The sequence below is a fragment of the Cajanus cajan genome, chromosome 7 (genome assembly GCF_000230855.2).
Source record: "Cajanus cajan strain Asha chromosome 7, NIPB_CcT2T_4, whole genome shotgun sequence".
Lineage (NCBI taxonomy): Eukaryota > Viridiplantae > Streptophyta > Magnoliopsida > Fabales > Fabaceae > Cajanus > Cajanus cajan.
In genome coordinates this window covers 53,360,398-53,381,110 of record NC_138523.1, presented here as the reverse complement: position 1 = coordinate 53,381,110, position 20,713 = coordinate 53,360,398, and the positions used below count along the sequence as shown (strand labels likewise).

Sequence of the window (20,713 nt, the reverse complement as noted above, 5' to 3'; positions counted from 1 at the left end):
TTGGAACCAAAAAACGATAGCATTCGGTGGTCTAGATCCCGAGAAGCTATCCGAGAGCGATCGGGTCGACGTTAAGAAAATTGAAGATTTGAAAACATTTTTCAATACGGGGAAACTCCTAGACCTAGAGAGTAGGCCTCAGGAATTGAAAATTCACATAGGTATACTTGTTATTTTAAGGTTGAATATTCCTTTCTTTGCTTGACATTTTATTCGTATTATGATTTGTTTGTTGATTGGTTATTGCAGCAAAAATGGCTAGTATGAGCAATCGGGAGATGATGAAACTGTGGAAACAGCAACAAGCTTCCAAGGCTGCAGGGAAGGGTGAGTCGGTAACCGAGAAGGTGATGGAAACCGACAGCCCAGTAGGGAAATCGAGAACTGCTGGCGAGAACCCGCAAAAACGTCGCCGCGAAACCGATAAGCCCGTATCGGTAGTTAACTTAGAAACAATTGTGGCCACGGAGACGGATAAGGGCGACACGGAAGTTCAGTCTACTGAGAGGACCGTGAGTGCCTGTCTTGGCGAGAATTGGGAGCCGGTCGACCATGGTGCCGGTCGTAGCCCCTTGCCTTCGTTCTGGGATGAGAAATTCAACCACAGCGCGCACCTGCGCAACACCGACTGGTTGGAGGGTGACCGAGGCGATTTGGAGAAGATGAGCGCCTTTACCATCGCCAAGGGAGTCGAGTCACTCACAAATCGTCTCTCTGCTCTTTCGTTGATCAACGAGGACAAAATTCGCGGCTTAGCGAGGGAGACTAAGTTGCAGGGTAAAAAGATCACCTCCTTGGAGGATGATTTGAACAAGAGCAAAGCCGAGTGCAAGTGGGTGTCTACTGAACGAGACAGGTTATTGGAAGGTCGCCGTGCTTTTGAAGATGAGAAGCAGGCTTGGATCGCCGAGAAGGTAGCACTGGAGAACGAGTTATCCGAGATGCGCCTTGCCCGAGACAAATCAGTCGAAGCCGCGACTGTCTTTGAGAACGACTTATCATTGGCGAAGCTGGAGGTCGAAAGGCTCGAAAATGACCTTGAAGCCTCTAAGGTGGATTCTACGAAGAAATTTGTTCAAGGCTTCGACGCAGCGACTTCCCAAATAAAGTTTTTGTATGCCGATCTCGACATTGGGGGCATGGGCTACTTCAAAGAGGTCATTGATGGGCAACTCGTGGATCCTCCCGAAGACGATTAAGTCTATGTCGCAACTTCCTTGCTTACTTTTCTTTTTTGCACTTATCTTTTTGAACTTGTTTAAATTTGTGTTTGCGTGACTATTCTGACTTTGGAATTCTAAGAATTTGCTTCGTTTCCTATATAATGTTTACGTTTTCCAGGTTAAAAATAGAATTCTCAGTCTAATCGCCAAAAAACCAATTTAGGAAAATGCTGAGATTTGTTCTAAGCTAAAGTGGGTATCAATGAACTTAATCGTCCAAAAACCGAGTAAAAATTTCCTAATTTTCCGTCTATCTGTCAACAAACCGACTAGGGAAAATAGAATCTCCCATCTAATCGCCAAAAGACCGACTCGGAAAAATAGAAGTATTTTTCTAAGTTAAAAAATGAATCTCCCATCTAATCGCCAAAAGACCGACTCGGAAAAATAGAAATATTTTTCTAAGTTAAAAAATGAATCTCCCATCTAATCGCCAAAAAACCGACTAGGAAAAATAGAAGTATTTTTCTAAGTTAAAAAATGAATCTCCCATCTAATCGCCAAAAGACCGACTAGGAAAATACAAATATTTTTCTAAGTTAAAAAATGAATCTCCCATCTAATCGCCAAAAGACCGACTAGGAAATATAGAAGTATTTTTCTAAGTTAAAAAATGAATCTCCCATCTAATCGCCAAAAGCCCGATTCGGAAAAATAGAAATATTTTTCTAAGTTAAAAAATGAATCTCCCATCTAATCGCCAAAAGACCGACTCGGAAAAATAGAAATATTTTTCTAAGTTAAAAAATGAATCTCCCATCTAATCGCCAAAAAACCGACTAGGAAAAATAGAAGTATTTTTCTAAGTTAAAAAATGAATCTCCCATCTAATCGCCAAAAGACCGACTAGGAAAATAGAAGTATTTTTCTAAGTTAAAAAATGAATCTCCCATCTAATCGCCAAAAGACCGACTAGGAAAATACAAATATTTTTCTAAGTTAAAAAATGAATCTCCCATCTAATCGCCAAAAGACCGACTAGGAAATATAGAAGTATTTTTCTAAGTTAAAAAATGAATCTCCCATCTAATCGCCAAAAGCCCGATTCGGAAAAATAGAAATATTTTTCTAAGTTAAAAAATGAATCTCCCATCTAATCGCCAAAAGACCGACTCGGAAAAATAGAAATATTTTTCTAAGTTAAAAAATGAATCTCCCATCTAATCGCCAAAAAACCGACTAGGAAAAATAGAAGTATTTTTCTAAGTTAAAAAATGAATCTCCCATCTAATCGCCAAAAGACCGACTAGGAAAAAGGCCAGTATTTGTTTTAATTTATCAACAAACTCAATCGTCTGAATACCGAGTAGGAAATCCTCAAAAACCATTTTGAGTTTGAATCATTTAAAAACCGAGTAAGAATTGAGTTATCCGCAAGCCGCGAGTTCTTCGAAAATGTCGCCTCCTAGAATCAGTGGCATGGCGTTCAAAAGGTAAAAAGTAAGAATTGGTGTTCAAAATGTCGACTTTTTGCTGATTGAAATAATATGAGTACTTTCTGTTAAAACAAAATGGGTGGAAGAGTCGTCTAATTGCCGACCGAAGGAGACAACTTGAAAGCTAGTCGCACCAGCGCTCGCGCCAGTCGGATTTTTACCGATCAGTGACGAGTCTTTGCTTTTTTATACTCGCGCCAGTCGGATTTTTACCGATCAGTGACGAGTCTTTGCTTTTTTATACTCGCGCCAGTCGGATTTGTACCGATCAGTGACGAGTCTTTGCTTTTTTATACTCGCGCCAGTCGGATTTGTACCGATCGGTGACGAGTCTTTGCTTTTTTATACTCGCGCCAGTCGGATTCGTACCGATCAGTGACGAGTCTTTGTTTTTTTATACTCGCGCCAGTCGGATTTTTACCGATCAGTGACGAGTCTTTGCTTTTTTATACTCGCGCCAGTCGGATTTGTACCGATCGGTGACGAGTCTTTGCTTTTTTATACTCGCGCCAGTCGGATTTGTACCGATCAGTGACGAGTCTTTGCTTTTTTATACTCGCGCCAGTCGGATTTGTACCGATCGGTGACGAGTCTTTGCTTTTTTATACTCGCGCCAGTCGGATTTGTACCGATCAGTGACGAGTCTTTGCTTTTTTATACTCGCGCCAGTCGGATTTTTACCGATTAGTGACGAGTCTTTGCTTCATCAAAATAACAAAGGTTAAGGAGCCATTAATAGCGAAAAAATGACATGACATGTATTATTGAAATTGAAAGAGTGATGCCTCGTTAAAAACCTTCTCAGCAAAAAACCCCTCAAATTTTTACGGGGACAAAATACTGAGTTAGGAAAAGAGTGCACCTAATACAAAAAGATCAGCTATAATAAAAACGCAAACTCGCCGCGTTCCATGTTCTCGGTATTATTCCTCCGTCCAAGGTCCTCAGCCTATACGCGCCTTTGCCGACCACATCGTCCACTTTGTAAGGACCCACCCACTTTGCTGACAGCTTGTTCTTCATTTGCATTGGTTGGGCACGCCTCAACACTAGGTCGCCTACGATGAAGTCTCTCGGATTCACCTTTGTGTTGTACTTGAAGGCTGCTCTTCTTTGGGCCGCTATTTGGTTTATTCTTGCTTTTTCTCTAACCTCTTGGATTAAATCCAAATCAACTCGCCTGCCCTGGTCAGACTCCTCCGCCGAAAAGGCCGTAGTGCGGACTGATGGTTCTACGATCTCAATTGGGATCATGGCGTCGGTTCCGTATACCAGATTGAAAGGAGTATCTTGAGTCGTCGAGTGGACGGTGGTGTGGTATGACCATAGTACTCGGGGAAGTTCCTCAACCCATGACGCGCCTGACTCTTGTACACGTTTCTTCAGACCCGAGAGGATTACCTTATTGGCCGACTCTGCCTGGCCATTGGATTGTGGATGTTCGACCGACGTGAACGCCATTCGGATACCGACCTCTTTGCAGAAATCACGAACCCTTGTGCTTGCAAACTGGGTTCCATTATCGGAAACAAGCATTTGAGGGACTCCGTACCTACACACCACATTCTTCCAGAGGAAAGCTCTTACTTTTTCTGCCGAGATGGTCGCCACTGGTTCCGCCTCGATCCATTTACTGAAGTAGTCGACCGCCACTATCAAGAATTTCAGTTGTCTTATTGCAATCGGAAATGGCCCGAGGATATCAATCCCCCACTTGTGGAAGGGCCATGGGGACAGAATTGAATGCAGTCGTTCAGCTGGGGAATGGAGCAAAGGGGCGTGTCTTTGGCATCCGTCGCACTTCTGGACCCAGTTGACGCAGTCGTTTTTTAGGGATGGCCAGAAGTATCCTGCTCGGGCGACTTTATACACTAGAGCTCGGCCTCCGATATGGCTTCCGCACATTCCACTGTGAATCTCATCCATCACTCTCTTTGCTTGTGGCATGGTGAGACACCTTAGGAGGGGAGAGCTGTAACCTCTTCGGTAAAGTCTCTCACTAATAACCACAAACCTGGCCGACTCTCTTTGTATCAGCGATGCTTGCCTTTTATCTTCTGGCAATTCCCCCCGAGTCAGGTACGCAATGTAAGGTGCCATCCACGAGTTGAGTTCCTCCTGGATGCAAAGAACACTCCCCTGTGGCTCATTTATACTCGGCTGAGCTAAAGTTTCTTGGATGACCGATCGAGTGGCTCCCGGCTTCTTCGTGCTAGCTAACTTGGATAGGAGGTCTGCTCTCAAATTTTGCTCTCGCGGCACGTGGCTAAGTGTGAATGCTCGGAAACTTTCTGATAAGAGTTTTACCCTCTCCAAGTACTTGGCCAGTTGAGGATCCTTGGCTTGGAAGGTTCCCGCCACTTGTCCGGTGATCAATTGGGAATCACTTCTGGCTGACAAACTCGTCGCACCCATCTCCTTGGCTAAACTCATTCCTGCCAATAACGCCTCGTACTCGGCTTGGTTGTTGCTTGCCCTGAACTCAAACCGTAGTGACTGTTCTAGTAGGATTCCACCCGGGCCCTCCAAGACGATTCCAGCTCCGCTTCCTCCTATATTTGACGCACCGTCAACTGATAAAATCCATTGGGTTTCACCGACCGTGTCTTCCTTGGCTGGAGAGGTCAACTCCATCAGGAAGTCGGCCAACACCTGGGCTTTGATTGCTCCTCTTGGCTCATACTTGATGGAGAATTCAGAGAGCTCGACTGACCATTTCATCATTCTACCGGCCAGGTCGGGTTTTTGCAAGACTTGTCGAATCGGATGATCAGTACGAATTATCACCTCGTAACTCTGGAAGTAATGCCTCAATTTCCTCGCAGTGACCAGTATAGCGAGGGCTAGTTTTTCGATTCTTTGATATCTTGTCTCTGCTCCCTGCAAAACCCTGCTTACAAAGTAAATAGGAACTTGGGAAGCTTCACGCTCTTGAACCAGAACTGAACTGACCGCACGGTCGGACGCCGAGATGTATACCAACAAAGGCATGTCTAGTCGTGGTTTTGTTAAAATCGGCGGGGATGCTAACGACTTCTTGAGCTCGGAGAAGGCTTCTTCACACTCGGTTGTCCAAACGAACCGGTCATTCTTCCTCAGACATTGAAAAAGAGGCAGGGCTTTGTCAGCCGCTCTTGATATAAATCGGGAAAGAGAGGCCATCCTCCCCGTTAATTGTTGTACCTCCTTTACTGTAGAAGGGCTTCTCATGTCGATGATCGCCGAGCACTTATCCGGGTTCGCTTCAATGCCGCGGTGAGTTAACAGGAACCCGAGGAACTTTCCCGCCTGGACGCCGAAAGAGCACTTCTCCGGGTTCAGTTTCAGCTGGAACTGGCCGATGGTATCGAACAATTCCTGCAAGTCGCCAAAGTGCCGACTGACGCTTTCCGACTTCACCACCATGTCGTCTACATAAGCTTCCACATTCCGACCAAGCTGATTCACAAGGATTTTGTCCATCAGTCGCTGATAAGTCGCCCCTGCGTTCTTCAGACCGAACGGCATGACTCTGTAGCAGAAATTGGCCTGATCCGCTATGAAGGCGGTCTTGTCCTCATCTGCGGGATGCATTCGGATCTGATTGTACCCCGAGTATGCATCCATGAAGCTTAGTAACTCGTATCCCGACGCACCATCCACCAAGCAGTCTATATTCGGCAGCGGGTACGAATCTTTTGGGCAAGCCTTATTAAGGTCGGTGAAGTCCGTACACATTCGCCATTTCCCACTGCTCTTGCGCACCATGACTACGTTTGCCAACCAGGTCGGGTATTGGATTTCCCGAATGTGTCCTGCCATCAGTAGTTTCTGCGTCTCTTCCGCGATAGCCCTTCGCTTCTCCTCGCCGACTTTCCTTCTCTTCTGAATTACTGCCTTTGCACTAGGGTCTATGGCCAACTTGTGACACAAAAAGTTTGGATCAATTCCAGGCATGTCGCTGGAATGCCATGCGAATGCCAAGACATTATCCTTCAAGACCCTCACTAATTTCTCCTCATCTTCTGGAGTCAAAGAGGTGCCTATCTTTACGTTTCTCCCTTCCATTACCTCCACTTCCTTGACGTCTTCTGCTGGGGCTGGTCGGTGGTCAAACTGACCCATTCTGGGATCTAGCTCGACGGAATGGACCCCCCTCTGTACCTGCTTAGTGTACAGTCGTCTTCGTGTCTTCAAACTGTCCCCATAGCATTTTCGAGCGACCTCCTGGTCCACCCTGAGGACCCCCACAGTACCATTTGGCAACGGGTACTTTAGCTTCAGATGGGGGGTAGACACGACCGCTCCCAGCTTGTTCAAAGTCGGCCTGCCGATCAGTATACTATACGACGACTGAGCATCAACAACCAAGTACCGAACAACCACCGTCTTCATCTGAGCTCCTTGGCCGAAGGTCGTCTCCAAATCGGCGTATCCCCTTGCGATGACTTGGTCCCCTGCAAAACCCACTAGAGTCCCTGCATAAGGAATTAGTCGGTCGTTAGGAATTTTCATTCCCTCAAAAGTTTCCCAGAATAAAATATCCGCGGAACTTCCCTGGTCAATCAACACGCGCTTCACATTGTACCCCATGACGATCGCCGACACGACGATGGGGTCATCTTCATGAGGCGCTACTCCTTCGTAATCCGAATCCGAGAATGAAATCTCAGGCTGAGACGGTCGCCTGAATTCCGAAATTGTCAGTACCGACCGAGTGTACCTCTTTCGGGCAGCAGAAGTAGACCCCCCCCCGGCGAAACCTCCTGCTATGGTGTTGAAATCCCCATGAATGGGCTGCTGATGAGCTTCCGAGACCTTTGCAGTGGAGTCTCTGGGAGGAGATCTCTCTCTACGTCTATCCCTCCTTGCGTCGTCCTGTGTGCGTTTAGACCGTCTGTCGGACGACCCTTCTTCTTGTTTTCTCGCTACAAACTCCCTCAATCGTCCCTCCTTGATCAGGCGTTCGATTTGTCTCCCTAAGACGAAGCAGTTTTCTGTGGAATGCCCGTGAGCCCTATGGAACTCACACCAATCGGTTTTCGAGGGCCCCAGCTGACGCTCCGTCGCCTCTGGAAACTCAAAAAACGATGCATTGTTGACATCGTGAAGTATTTGTCGCCTAGGAACAGTAAGTGGAGTGAACTTTTCTTCCTCATTGTTGCGCCTCCATTCGCCCCTTGCCCGACTACCCTGTTCGGTCTGCCTGTAATTACTTTCCTTCCTGCTGTATTGGTCATGTCGTTTACTCCAGTCTGAGCGCGGTCGAAGATGCTTGTTTCCCTCCTTATTGCTGCTCCCTGCTTCTCGGTTCTCGGCCGCCCTTTTAATGATCTGATTCTCCTCCGTTTTGATGTGGCTCAGAGCGAAAGCCCTCACCTCCGACATCGTTTGACAGTTCGCTCTTTCGAGCGCGATGTCGAAAGCTCCCGATCTCAAACCTTTCTGAAATGCAATGACCGCCATCTTCTCGTCCAACGATGCCACCCTCATCGCGGTCTCGTTGAACCTTCGCAGGAAATCCTTCAGTGACTCCTCGCGTTGCTGCCTTAGGTCGAACAAGTCCGACGTGATCGGTGGCTTCTTCTTGTTAGCGGCGAATTGCGCCATGAAGAGCCGACTAAACACGTCAAAGTCGGTGATTGACCTGTCCGGGAGTCCGCTGAACCAGTCCAGCGCTGCCTTCTTGAGCGTGCCCATGAATAACTTGCACCGCGCTTCCATGCTTCCTCCACAGATCAGCATTTGAGCTCGGAAGTCCATCAAATGCTGATCGGGGTCCTGGGTCCCGTCAAAGGGCTCCACTTGGGGTGTGCGAAGATCCCTGGGAATGATCTCGGCCTCTATGGCTTCCGAAAAAGGTCGAAAATCCCTAGGGACTTCCATCATGACATCCTCCTCTACCGTCCTGACACCAGCTTCCAACCTGGCCTCCATCCCATCCGCTCGTCTCCTGAGCTCCTCATTCTCACGTTGAATAGCCTCCTCTCTCTCCCTGGAGCGCGCGTTCTCTTCTCTTAAGCCGTTGATCATGGCCATCATCTCCTCCATTGTAGGAGGTTGTGCATTGTTGTGGTTGCCGCCTCTTACCATGGTAGTCCGTTGGTTCTTCTCTGTGATTCGGGGCGTAGGAGCAGTTTTACCGTAGCCCCACGGTGGGCGCCAAAATGTTCCGGTCACGGGATGCGCTAGGGTTTTTCCTAGATCAAGCCGCAAAGCCAGAGCATTCGAAAAGTGTAATCTGCCCTCTCAACTCTAGGGTTTAGGGTTTTATGGTACGTCGTTCATGGGCCGCCTGGGTCCCGAGGATCAAGGGATTTTCTTAACCGTCCTATTGGGGGAATATTTTCTCGTATAAGATGGGATTTTTTCCCTGATATCGAAACAACCTTATGGAAGAGGAAAGTCGGATTTTGGCCGAGTATCCCCTGCCGAGCCAACAGGTCGAATTCTAACCGAGTGAGTTCAGCTAAGTCGGCCCACGACCGATTAGCTCTTTAGCGAGAAGTTAGATCGGTAATATGCCGATCCCCCTCTGGACGGAGGGAATGGTGCCGGGCATGCCAGTAATCAGGTTTGGACCGAGTATCCCTGCCCTTAGGCGAAGGATTTGAATTAAAGGGAGGTAATGGGTAGCGATCGCCATACCGCTAACACAAGGTCTAGTCGGTTATTCACCGAGACGTCACACTTGCCTTCCAGCCTCAAGCATGTAAGGCGAAGAGGCTCAATGTCTGGCCATTTAGTCGGTTATTTACCGAGACGTCACAATATATAATACATTTTTTTTAATTTTTATAATAATTATGTTAAAAATATTGAAAGAGTAATAATTACGAGAGGTATATAAATTTTTATTCAATTAATAAATGAAAATTAATTTTTTATTTTATTTCTGTAAATGAATAAAAAAATGTAGTTGTGCATAATAACACTAAACTACTAGTATACTGACTCAAAAGTGGACAATAAGCAAAATTGAAAAGTTACGAGAAAGGTATTAATAATAAGAATTCAGTTTTATTAATAGTTTGTTTTAACAAACTACTATTTAGAAAATAATTTTAAATTTATAAAACTGAACATAAAATTCATTTTAGTTCAATTTTTATAAAAATAATTTAGTTTTTTATATTTTAATTCAATTTAATTATTTATTAGTTTAGTTCTAATTAATTATTTAGAACATTTTCTAATTATAAGTTTTTTTTAATAGTTAAAGTGCACTAAACTACTTTTTATAATAGTTTAGTTTTTAAAACTAAAGTTTAGTTTAATTTTTATAAAAATTAATTTAGTTTTTTTATAGTTTAGTTTAGTTTTTACAATAGTTTAGTTTAATATGGTTTTTTGAACATCCCTACATACAATACTAAAATTTGATCGAGTGGGTTGAATTTGATGTGAATTCATTAAGTTGATTTGACAACATGATAACTAATAACAACATGATACCTAAAAACTTCTCACACAATAAACACTTCATACGCTCCCGTAAATTATCCATAACAGTTTACACCCCTAATAACAACATGATAAGTAAAAAGAAAAGATTGCTAACATTTTCTAGAATAAATTTTCTATCTTCCCATTTTCATAGTTGGAGGGAGTGCTTAACGAAAAACGAGAGTTGACTTGGAATTAGCATTTGTTGGCCGTTGAAGTCTTCCCACGAATTAGCGCCACTGCCGCAACACAAGGATAGAAGTTCACATCTATTTTCTTTATTCACCCTTTCCCTCTTTTTCTTCAATTACGATTAAGCTTATATATTATTTATTTACTGAATTTACAGTGAGAAGTGGTTAGTGGCTATTGTTCTAAATTTGATATATATATATATAAAAGCATAATTAACAAGCAAATTTTTATGTATAGTTTAATTATTATAATATAGTGAAAGGAAGTTATACCTTATTAATGTGGAGACCACATATTGTACAAGAAACTATATAGCGCGATCTTACATTAATCGGAAAACTCCAACATATATATATTTAGGTGCAACTCCATTATTATTTCAAATATAACATAGTAAGGCACTCTCGATTCCTATAATATATTTTAAGTTGTGTAACACGCTACTCTGATGAATTTCCTTTGTGTGTTCCAAAAAAGCTAGAGTCTAGTTTGGTGGGAGTGAGGGAGGCTCAATTGTGAACGCCACAGGGATGCTTGGACTTGGAGGAGTAGCTGTGAACTGCACAGAGTTGACAGGTCCAGGTGCCACAATTCCAGAGCTTCTCAGTTCAGCCATTCCTCTACGAGCATTCACACCTTGCACTTCACACAGGTTGGGAAGAAACACTCCTACACACACACACAAAAAAAAGAGAAAAAGGTTTAAGGTTAGACATTATAAATATTGGAGATCCCACATGGAATAATATGTGTGTACCTTCGCCAGCTGCGAGATTGAAGTAGAGGTCAACAACGTTTGGGCAGCACTGGTAGCAGTGAGGGGAGCAGAGTTTTTGCGTGAAGCGAGATTCGAGGAGAGAGTCTGAGGAGATTCCGAGGGATTTTCTGTCCAAACCGCAAGCCTTGATGCATTGGTCAGTTTCGATGTGGTCCTTGAGTTTATCAGCTTCAATCTCTGATGTTCTGCATGTGTACGCCTCTTCGCCACTCCTTTTGACGCGCTTCTCCAGCACACATCGTTTGCCACCCGATGACACGGCGAATGAGCACGTGTCATGGCTCAGTTGCTCACACTCTATTCCTCCTGCATGCACCCCGGCCCCATTCAAATATTAATTCATTCAAACTAGCCAATACAAATATCTTAAGGTTTTGGATATGTAGTGCTACTTACCAAGAGTGCCTTGCAGAGCGAGAAAAAATGCAAGGCCAAAGATCATCCAAATTCTCATGCTCAAGTTAGAGGCCATGGCTTGGAGTAGCAGCTAGAACAAGTGTGGCCAAAACTAACTATCTCGGAATTTGATAATGTGGTTGGAGGAATGTTACCAGACTTGGTACCTAGTGCATTTATAGAGGATTTTTCTACGGACCAATTAATGGAATTTGACAAAAAGAACGGAGAATGTGGAATTTTCAACGGGGATGATGAAAAGAAGACTAGTTTAAAAGTTACCGGACTAACCACTTACGGACTAATGCACGTTTTCTCCATTCAAATCAAATATGCTTTACATCATTTTTTCTCCTCTTCTCTTTAATTACTTTAATAATTATAATTAGATAGAGACATTTATATGAATTTAATTAAAACCTAATAATATTTAAATTTCCTAGCATGTAACAAAACATTACAAAAATCACAACAAAGTTTTAACCTAACTAATACATTTTGCATATTAATTCAATTTTTATTATTAGGTCAATCTTCAATTTTTATAATTAGGTCAATTTTAATGGTTTATGTATTAATATTTTTTTATAAATATTTTTATTTTTTTATTGGGTTTGTGATAATTTTTAATAATTATTTTAATTAATTGAATTAATAAAAAATTACAGTGATAACTCATTAAAAATCAAACTCGTCATATATCAATTTATTACTAAGATTAAAATAATATACATAAAATTTTAGATTTGAATCTTAATTATTATTATTATTATAATTTTTATAAATATAAATAAAACTCACACATACACACACATATATATGTATATATACTTTTTCTTTTCTACAAATCAGAGGTATCACGTGCATATAAACATAATCATATACTCGAGTTAACAAAATTACTGTGAATAACAAATTTTAATCGAAACTATTAATTAAATTAAAATAATTTTTCACTAATTAATTTACGTATTCGATGGCGTATATATTAATATTTAAATGACAATGCTTTTGTTTTCAGTTGCTAATTAATTATTTTGCATGTTATTATTTGGATTAGAGAAAGGGAGAAAACAAACACAATAGGAGACCAATTGTCTTAAAAGTTAAAAACAAGTTTCATATGAAGGGATTCCTAATAATGTAAAGTTGAAAACTCATTAAACTTGGTGCTCACGACTAGTGATTGGGATTGAGCAAGAATAGCTCCTCATCCAAAAAGTGCGATAACACGTCTTAATCTTATAAAAAGAAAATTAGTCCTGAATTTCTTGCGATACACATGCGATGGAATGAACGAAGTAAGTTTGAATAAGAGTCAACTAATAGCGCCATTAGTGGCGGACCTTCCACCACCCCTCCACTTGTCACATCACCGCTATATTAACTAACTTTGTTTTTCTTTCTTCCCTTATCAATGCCATCGTCATCACACGGACAATTATTCACACGTGGTAATGTCTTTTTTGCTAATTTTCGTTGATTTTGTAATTTAAAAAGTTATGAAAGAGAATAATTAAAGATTTAAATTTCTTACCGATGTCTGCGGGAGAAATTTTGTGTTATGGCATAGTCTACGGAACTGATTGTGTCTTGACCATGGCAAAAGAATTGGTGTGCATGAATCCCACAATTAGGGAGATGATCTTGGACCCTTTTGCCTCTTGTTTCATACCCACCAAACCTTTTTGGAAACTTGAGCGTGCGAGTGTTTCAAATTTTATTTGAGTAATGCTACCTTAGCAAAAAAATTTGTATAATAATTTGTTTGTTAAATTATATTTTTGTCTCTATTTGTTTTTTTTATTTTTAAATAAATTAATTTGGTTTTTAATTTTTTTTATAAATATATTCAATATAATTCTTTCATTCAAATTAGCACTCTCATTATTAATAAAATCAAACGTAATGACAATATTGAATATCATTTAAAAATTAAATAATCAAAATAAATTATTTAAAAATAGTGAGATTAAATTGAATTTTTTTAACAAAATTTTACTTAAATGACTTAATTCTTTTGACACTTGTTTAATTAGTTTTGAAAGAATTTTTTGTTTTATAAAATTCAAAATAATTGTGTAAATTAATTAGTTAATTTATAAAAAGTTGAATATCATGGGTTATCCTCTTATGCTCTGTAGTATTATGGTGAAAAAACCTTTGATGGGAATAAGAGGCAATTATAATCAACCGTAACACTTCGTAAAATCGTGATAAACATCTCTTTATTAATGGTGATTTAGAGGATCACTATTTATGGATGATTCATTCCATAATTCTTGGACTATTTTGTATTAATAAGGAGGAAGAAGAGATTGATGCTCATGCATGTAGAATTAAGAGCATGCATTACATTAATTTTTTTTTTAGTAATTAAATTAAATTGTATGAGTCATTGATTATTGAGGATGAATGAATATGCGGTAGTAATTAACACCATGGTTAGCATTATGAAATAACATACTCGACGATTGAATCGATAAAAAAAATAAACAGTCGAAAAATAAATTTTCCTATGGTTGGATTTGACCTCGCACGGCATAAGAAAACAAAATAGAGAAATGACATCTGAAATTGTACAAATTAAAGGACAGGAAAAAAGAAGAAGAAAGATAAGGTGGATTTTCACGTATACTGCACACACAGTCCTTTGCCAATGACGATGCACTTTCTAATTTTTTTTTTACCACCTACATGGTTGAAATATGGAAAATAATAAAAGCATAAGAAAAATAGGGAGGGGGGGGGGGGGGCGCAAAAGAATGCGACGGAAGAAATTAAATAAAAAGAGATGAAAAACAAATATTTGTCATTACTCTTATTCTAAACCTTTCTTATAATTCTAGTAATGTGTCATTGGTATTTTGTCAACAATAATGCTTGATTCACATTCTCTATGTGGAAGAGATTCATCATTCAAGAGACAAACAAAAGAAAGAAAAAAAAAATTGTAATGAACAATATGCATGTGATAGATAATGTGATTTTAGATGTGAGAAAAGAAAAAAAAAACTTGAAAAAAAGATATAATTTCAAGTTACTCAATTAGGATTTTGTTCGGCATACTAATTGCAGAAATGAATTAGAAACTACTAAGAATTTAAAAGTAAAACACTGAAAATTAATAAGTTAAACGATTGCATTAAAAGTGTTTAAATAATATAGTTAATTATTAATAATAAAAAAAGACTTATTTATTTGATTCTTTTAATTTAAATGATTTTAAAAAATTACTTGATTTTTTCCTTTTATCTCTCCTATTTTTATTTTTTTTTATAGATTACTTCTCACATTTGATGAAAGATTAATCTTGTTTGATAGGCCTGATATTGAGTGGGTTGGATGAGGTTGATTTGCAAAACTAATATTTTATTTATATTTGTTAATATTATTTATTATGCGATAAACTTTTTTCTTCTTAATATTTTTTTTCTTCTAGCTTTGTCCTTGATGCAAGTTATTTTTTTTAGAGTTAATCATCCATATATTGTTAGTGTAAATTTATTTACACTAACAATCAATTATATCTTTTAAATTATTTTATTTTATTTTTATTTTATTAAATGAGCAACTGACATGATTCTATTAAAAAATATGATTGGTTATCAGTGTTAAAAAACTTAATTTATACTGACAGTGTATAGGTGATTAATTTTTTTATTTATAATAAATTTGGTATAATGGATTTGAGTGAAATAGGAGAATATGTGGTAGGATCCAAACTTTTTTTAATACTTTAATATTAGAGGATTAGAAGTGATCAAAGTTATTTTTTTTTTACTTGTTTGCCCTTCTATAAATTTTTTTTTCACTTTTCATAATATATAAAAGGCATTGTGTATTCAAAAACATCATAAAAAAAATAGTTAGTATTTTAAATTATGGAATATTGAATTAATGGAATAAGTATTAAGTGGCAACAGTACACGTGCGTGGTAAGGTATGTTTGAAAGGTACAGGTACAAAGTGGAGACATTGTACATAATGAAGCATGAAGAGACCCGTGCGAACAAAAATTTGATTAACCGACATGTTTGATTGATGGGTCTGTTTTTGTCAGCTGGGGCATTCGTGTTTAAGGTTGATGTGATGACAATGATCTCATGCAACTCTTATCTCATACACTTACTGTAATTCCTTTCCTTACTCACTTATCAAAATCTATCATGAGTAAGGTAGTGTTTGTTTCTGCATATTTATTATTCAGACGAATGAAAGGCGAGAAAATTACACGTTTGTTTTTACTGATTTACGAAAAAAGAAAGGTGAAGAAAAGTGAGAGAAGGGGCGTTGGCGTCTTCGCATTTTTGCGAAGAAAAGAGATGAAAGTCACGTAAGATTTGAGAAAACTCGATAATACTCATATCCCATGCATGCAGAAACTGTGTCATTGTAGATAAACTTCAGTTTTTTTTATACATGAGAGAAGGTAGAAATGAAACATAATCGATTATGCATGTCATATAATCAATTATGGGCTGACATAATCAATTATGCTGAAGCATAATCGATTATGACAACCCATAATCGATTATGGAACATACATAATCGATTATAGTAGCACATAATCGATTATGGGCCAACATAATCGATTATGCATGTCACATAATCGATTATGTGTCATACATAATCAATTATGTAGTATATTTTCGCTTTCAGGCGAAAACAAGAGTAATTTAGTAGCCTATAATGAGTCGTTCCTAAACTGGAACGGGCCGTTCCAAACTAGTAAATTGGTTTAAAAACCCTAGTTGAGAATGTGTCGTTCCAAATTGGCATAAAATGCAATCCCAAATTTGTAATTTAAAAAGTTTCTTAATTTTTTAATTGGTAAAAATTAATTTGTACAATTAACAAATGTATCTTCATTTCATTCTAATTTATGTCAATGATTTATCAATTTTTTAATTTATTAATTAATTTTCAAAAATTTTATTATACATTTTTTTATATTAAGAAAATTTTATTATTTAAATATTGACATCAAAAAGTAGAAATATAAAAAAAATAAAGTAATACATGTTTATAAAATTAAAATAATAACACTTTCATAAACATTAATAAAATAATGTTAGAAAATATAATTATTATAATATATTTTATTATTATTATTTATTATTATAAATATTATTATTATTATTATTTATTATAATAATTATTATTATTTATTATAATTCTTATTATTTTTCTAATATTTATTATTATTATTATCATTATTTATTATTTTTTTAAATAAATTATACCTATTAATATAATTTTATTGTAATTATTATTATTTACAATAAATAATATTATACTCATTTTTAATCCAAGGGTAAAAATGTAAATTACATATTCATCTATTAAAATTTAATCTATCATTAAATTTAAAGCAAATATTTAAATTAAATTATTTTTAAATTAAGATTTTATATTTATTTTTAGCTAAAATTTTTATATTTTCTTTTAATTATAATAATTATAAACTTTTTTTAACATAAGGACAAAATAGTAATCTTACAAAATCATCAATTAAAAATTTATTTTTATCTATCACATCAATCAATTCACTCACAAACTTTCACAAACTTTCTCTACACTTTCCCTTAATCCAAAAAACTTCACTTTTCACTCACTTTCCCTTCAAATCCCTCCTTTTCTACTCTCCCTTTTCCATCCTCAAATCCAAACAAAGCCTAAGAGATTTCCACAATTACTAATGGTTTAATTGTGCTATTTGAGAAGTAAAAAAAATGAACTATACTCTCTATTTGATTAAATTTGACAAGGTGGTCGTATTATATACGTGTCTAAATAAAACATAAATCACATAATAGAAAATATAAAAAAAAAAGAAACATAAAATATACTAGTATTACACGAGTTATTCGATTCATACTCCTTGTTCGTGCCTTAGAACATGCTTGTGTACCCGTTGAATTAGTTTTATGACTTATTAGAAAGAGAATCAAGGAAATTTTCATTTTTTTTAAATAATTGTTTTTAACTAAATATTCTAAAAAATAGGTTCTTAAATCGTAAAATGTCAATAGTGAACACTGTACATCTTTCACAATACTATTTCTAAGAAACTATTTTAGGAAAAATATTTTTAAAAACAAATAATATAATTCTTGAAACAAACACGACTCTAAATACATGAAAAAGAAGATTAAACCAAGAAAATAATGTGATTACATTTTTTTGTTTATAAAAATTTTAAGGGATAAAATTGTAATGTTAAAGAAAGGGACGGAGATCTAAGAAATTTGGTTTCACATTTCACTTGCAACTTTCCACGCCTCAAATGTGATTTTTAGAAACCGATAATTTGAAACATGATTCATTTGCTATCAATTAGTTTTTTTAACACGCTAGAATATGAATTGCTCTTTATTGTCCATCCCATTTTTTGAAGTGAGATTTACATCCTTCTCCCTCTCGAAATATATATCCTGTTTGGTAGGAAAAAATAGAATGAAAAATAAGTAAGACTGAAAAAAAAAAAGTTAGAAAGAAAGGATTTTTTGAGTTGCTTAATTTAGAAGAAATAATGTTGTGAAGTTATTTGGTTAAGATTAAAAGAGAGAAGAAAGGAGAGTGAATAAATGTATTTCACTTTAACCGCTAAACATAATTCATTGAACAACGACTTGTTTCAATGTGATGTATGAGCATTAAAATAATTTAATACATTATTTATAAATTTTAACCAATTAAAATATAGATCAAAATGTTCCACTTAATTATTTTATTGATCCAATCAATTAAAATCACAAATTCATAGTTCCTGATAGGGATGACAATGGGGCCCATGAGGGCGGGTGATAGTAAACCCGCTCCCGCCCCGCTAAATAAAAACTGGTCCCATACCCACTCCATATCCGAGCGGGTATCCATGAATTTCTTGAATACTCACGGATATCCACGGATATCCTTGGATATTTATAAAATTTTTAAGAAATTAAAAAAATTAATTACAAATAATTTTAAGTTTATATTTTAATGTTATTGAAATATATTAAAAATAAAAATTCAATGTTAATTTTGATATTTTATTTAACGTTAATTTTGTTGAAATAATAATAAAAATTAAAGATAATCAATAACATAAAATACATCAATCTCATAAGTAAGTTAAAATCTCATCATAAAGCTACAATAATTCAATCTCATAATTCCAAATGAAAGTAAACAAACAACTTAAAATACATAAATCTTTTTGGTCCAATCAAAGCTAGAAAATTAATCAAATTACATCCAACATAATTTTATAACATGCTTAACACATGTCGGTAACTTCATCAACCTCACTTTTGTAAGAAAATAAGATGAGAGAGTGTAGTTTTAGGGTTATGTAGTACAAGGATAATTAAGATATTTAAGAAATGATATTAAACGGGTACCCACGGGTATGAATATCATTATACCCGCCCCCGCCCCATTTATAAACGGTAAAAAATTATCCGTCCTCATTATCTGCGGGTACCCAATTAGCCTATTCATTTATTATCCATAGCGGATTTTATCCACAGATAACCGCGAGTGCGTGTATTTTTGCCATCCCTAATTCCCGAATTAAATTATTTAATCAATTATTTTGTAATTTTAATCGATTAACATGAAACATAATAAATACACATTCAAATGATTCGATCGATGAAATGAAAAGTAATAAATGATAAATACAGTTATGTACTTTAGTTATTTACTTAGGATTTTCAATCAATTGAAATGATAAATTAGTTAACAAGAATACATTCAATACACACTCCAAAACTTTAATCAATTAATTATCAATCTCAATTGATTGAAATCCTGAAATAGGGGGTATTTTTGTCAACATATATAAAAATGTAACTTACTTTGTAGTATTTTTTACGCATTGGTAATGAAAAAATACGTGGAATCCACTAATTCATCAATTATTTTCTCTCTCTAGCACTTCTACTAAACTACCATTATTTTAAAAATCATCGTCATTCCATTCCTCCCTTCTCTTTTCTTTACATTTCAATGCCTCCAAATAGAGTGATAAAGAAGGCATGGAAAATGAAAAGGTAAATAATCGATGTATTTATTCATTTATTATGAACCAGCCTAGAAAAGAAAGAGAAAACTAAGTGAACTTGATTTATGACATGTTTTATTTGACACCTCTATGTATAATGATAAATGATATGAGTCCAACGAACATCCTGTATCAACATATACAACAAATCAAGATCCATCTTATTGGAAAAAATCAAAGTCCCACATTGACTAGAGATTAGGCAATTAAATAGTATATAAGTGAAAAATAATCCTCACCTTACAAGTCAGTTTTATAGGGTTAAGTTAGACTTAAATCCATTATTCTAAGACACCTATCTTATCCGAAAATTAAAAAGTTACATTTACAAACTTTTCATTTTCTTTATTGAAATATATATTTTTCTATTGAAAGTGATTTTAGATCGACACGAAAATCTACACTATATTTTACTTATTTTTTAAGCCTACCCTATGGATGGTGCTGATTATGTGACCACCTACCTTATGGATGGTGCTAGCTGATTACGTGACTGTTAGCCACTCTTGCCTATTTACACTATAGTTGCACTCCCTTTATAGATATGAAATGGAGTTTTCTCTCTTAATTCCAAGTTATTGTTTAAATTTCTTAGTCTAGCTATTATGTTGTTCACTTTTCTGTTTTTCAGCCTTATAAATCGGTGCTTTCGTTAGTTTATCTTATGGCTCACAAACCTTCATTAAAAAAATATTGGGGTCACTGCAATCCATCACCTCCAAAACCACATTGAAAGCCAACAACAAATCCATGACAACCGCCACTCTAACTTAGAACAACAAATCGACCATCGCCATGAATCCCTCACAATCATTATGGTTGGAATGCTGGAACAATCATCGTTCTTTTCTGGACAATCTTCGACCATTCCCCCACCACCTACCTCTACCTCATATATGCCACCCAACTAAGTCACCATTCACCCCACTTTCCACTACATAATTTCACTGCATTTGCTTAAAAATTCCCCTTATCATTTAACGAATTTTATGAGGAGAGCATATTTTAAAAACATATATACATTAATCTTCAATTTTATAAAACTTGTTCACGCTAATCATTTTTGTACAAGTTAAATAATAGTAAAAATAATGAAAAAAAAATTAAAATAAATAATTTAGTGGCGTCAAAAGAGAATTTCATTAAATAAAAAGACGAAATCTATGACGACGGTTATAATTTTTGACCAACAATTGAAAAAAGTGAA

At 36.7% G+C, this 20,713-nt stretch overlaps 2 protein-coding genes across 2 annotated transcripts; both read right to left on the bottom strand.

Annotated features, from left to right (window-relative positions):
* Positions 1-3,535: 3,535 nt before the first annotated feature.
* LOC145950078 (uncharacterized) lies at positions 3,536-8,731 on the bottom strand. The gene has a single exon (XM_083061006.1). The coding sequence runs from the start codon at positions 8,729-8,731 to the stop codon at positions 3,536-3,538; it is 5,196 nt and encodes a 1,731-aa protein (XP_082917132.1).
* Positions 8,732-10,491: 1,760 nt separating this feature from the next.
* On the bottom strand, positions 10,492-11,614 carry LOC109793070 (uncharacterized). Its single transcript, XM_020352540.3, has 3 exons — positions 11,454-11,614; positions 11,037-11,363; positions 10,492-10,948 (listed from the first exon to the last, which is right to left on the bottom strand). The coding sequence occupies exons 1-3, from the start codon at positions 11,527-11,529 to the stop codon at positions 10,764-10,766; spliced, it is 588 nt and encodes a 195-aa protein (XP_020208129.1). The 5' UTR covers positions 11,530-11,614; the 3' UTR covers positions 10,492-10,763.
* Positions 11,615-20,713: the final 9,099 nt, after the last annotated feature.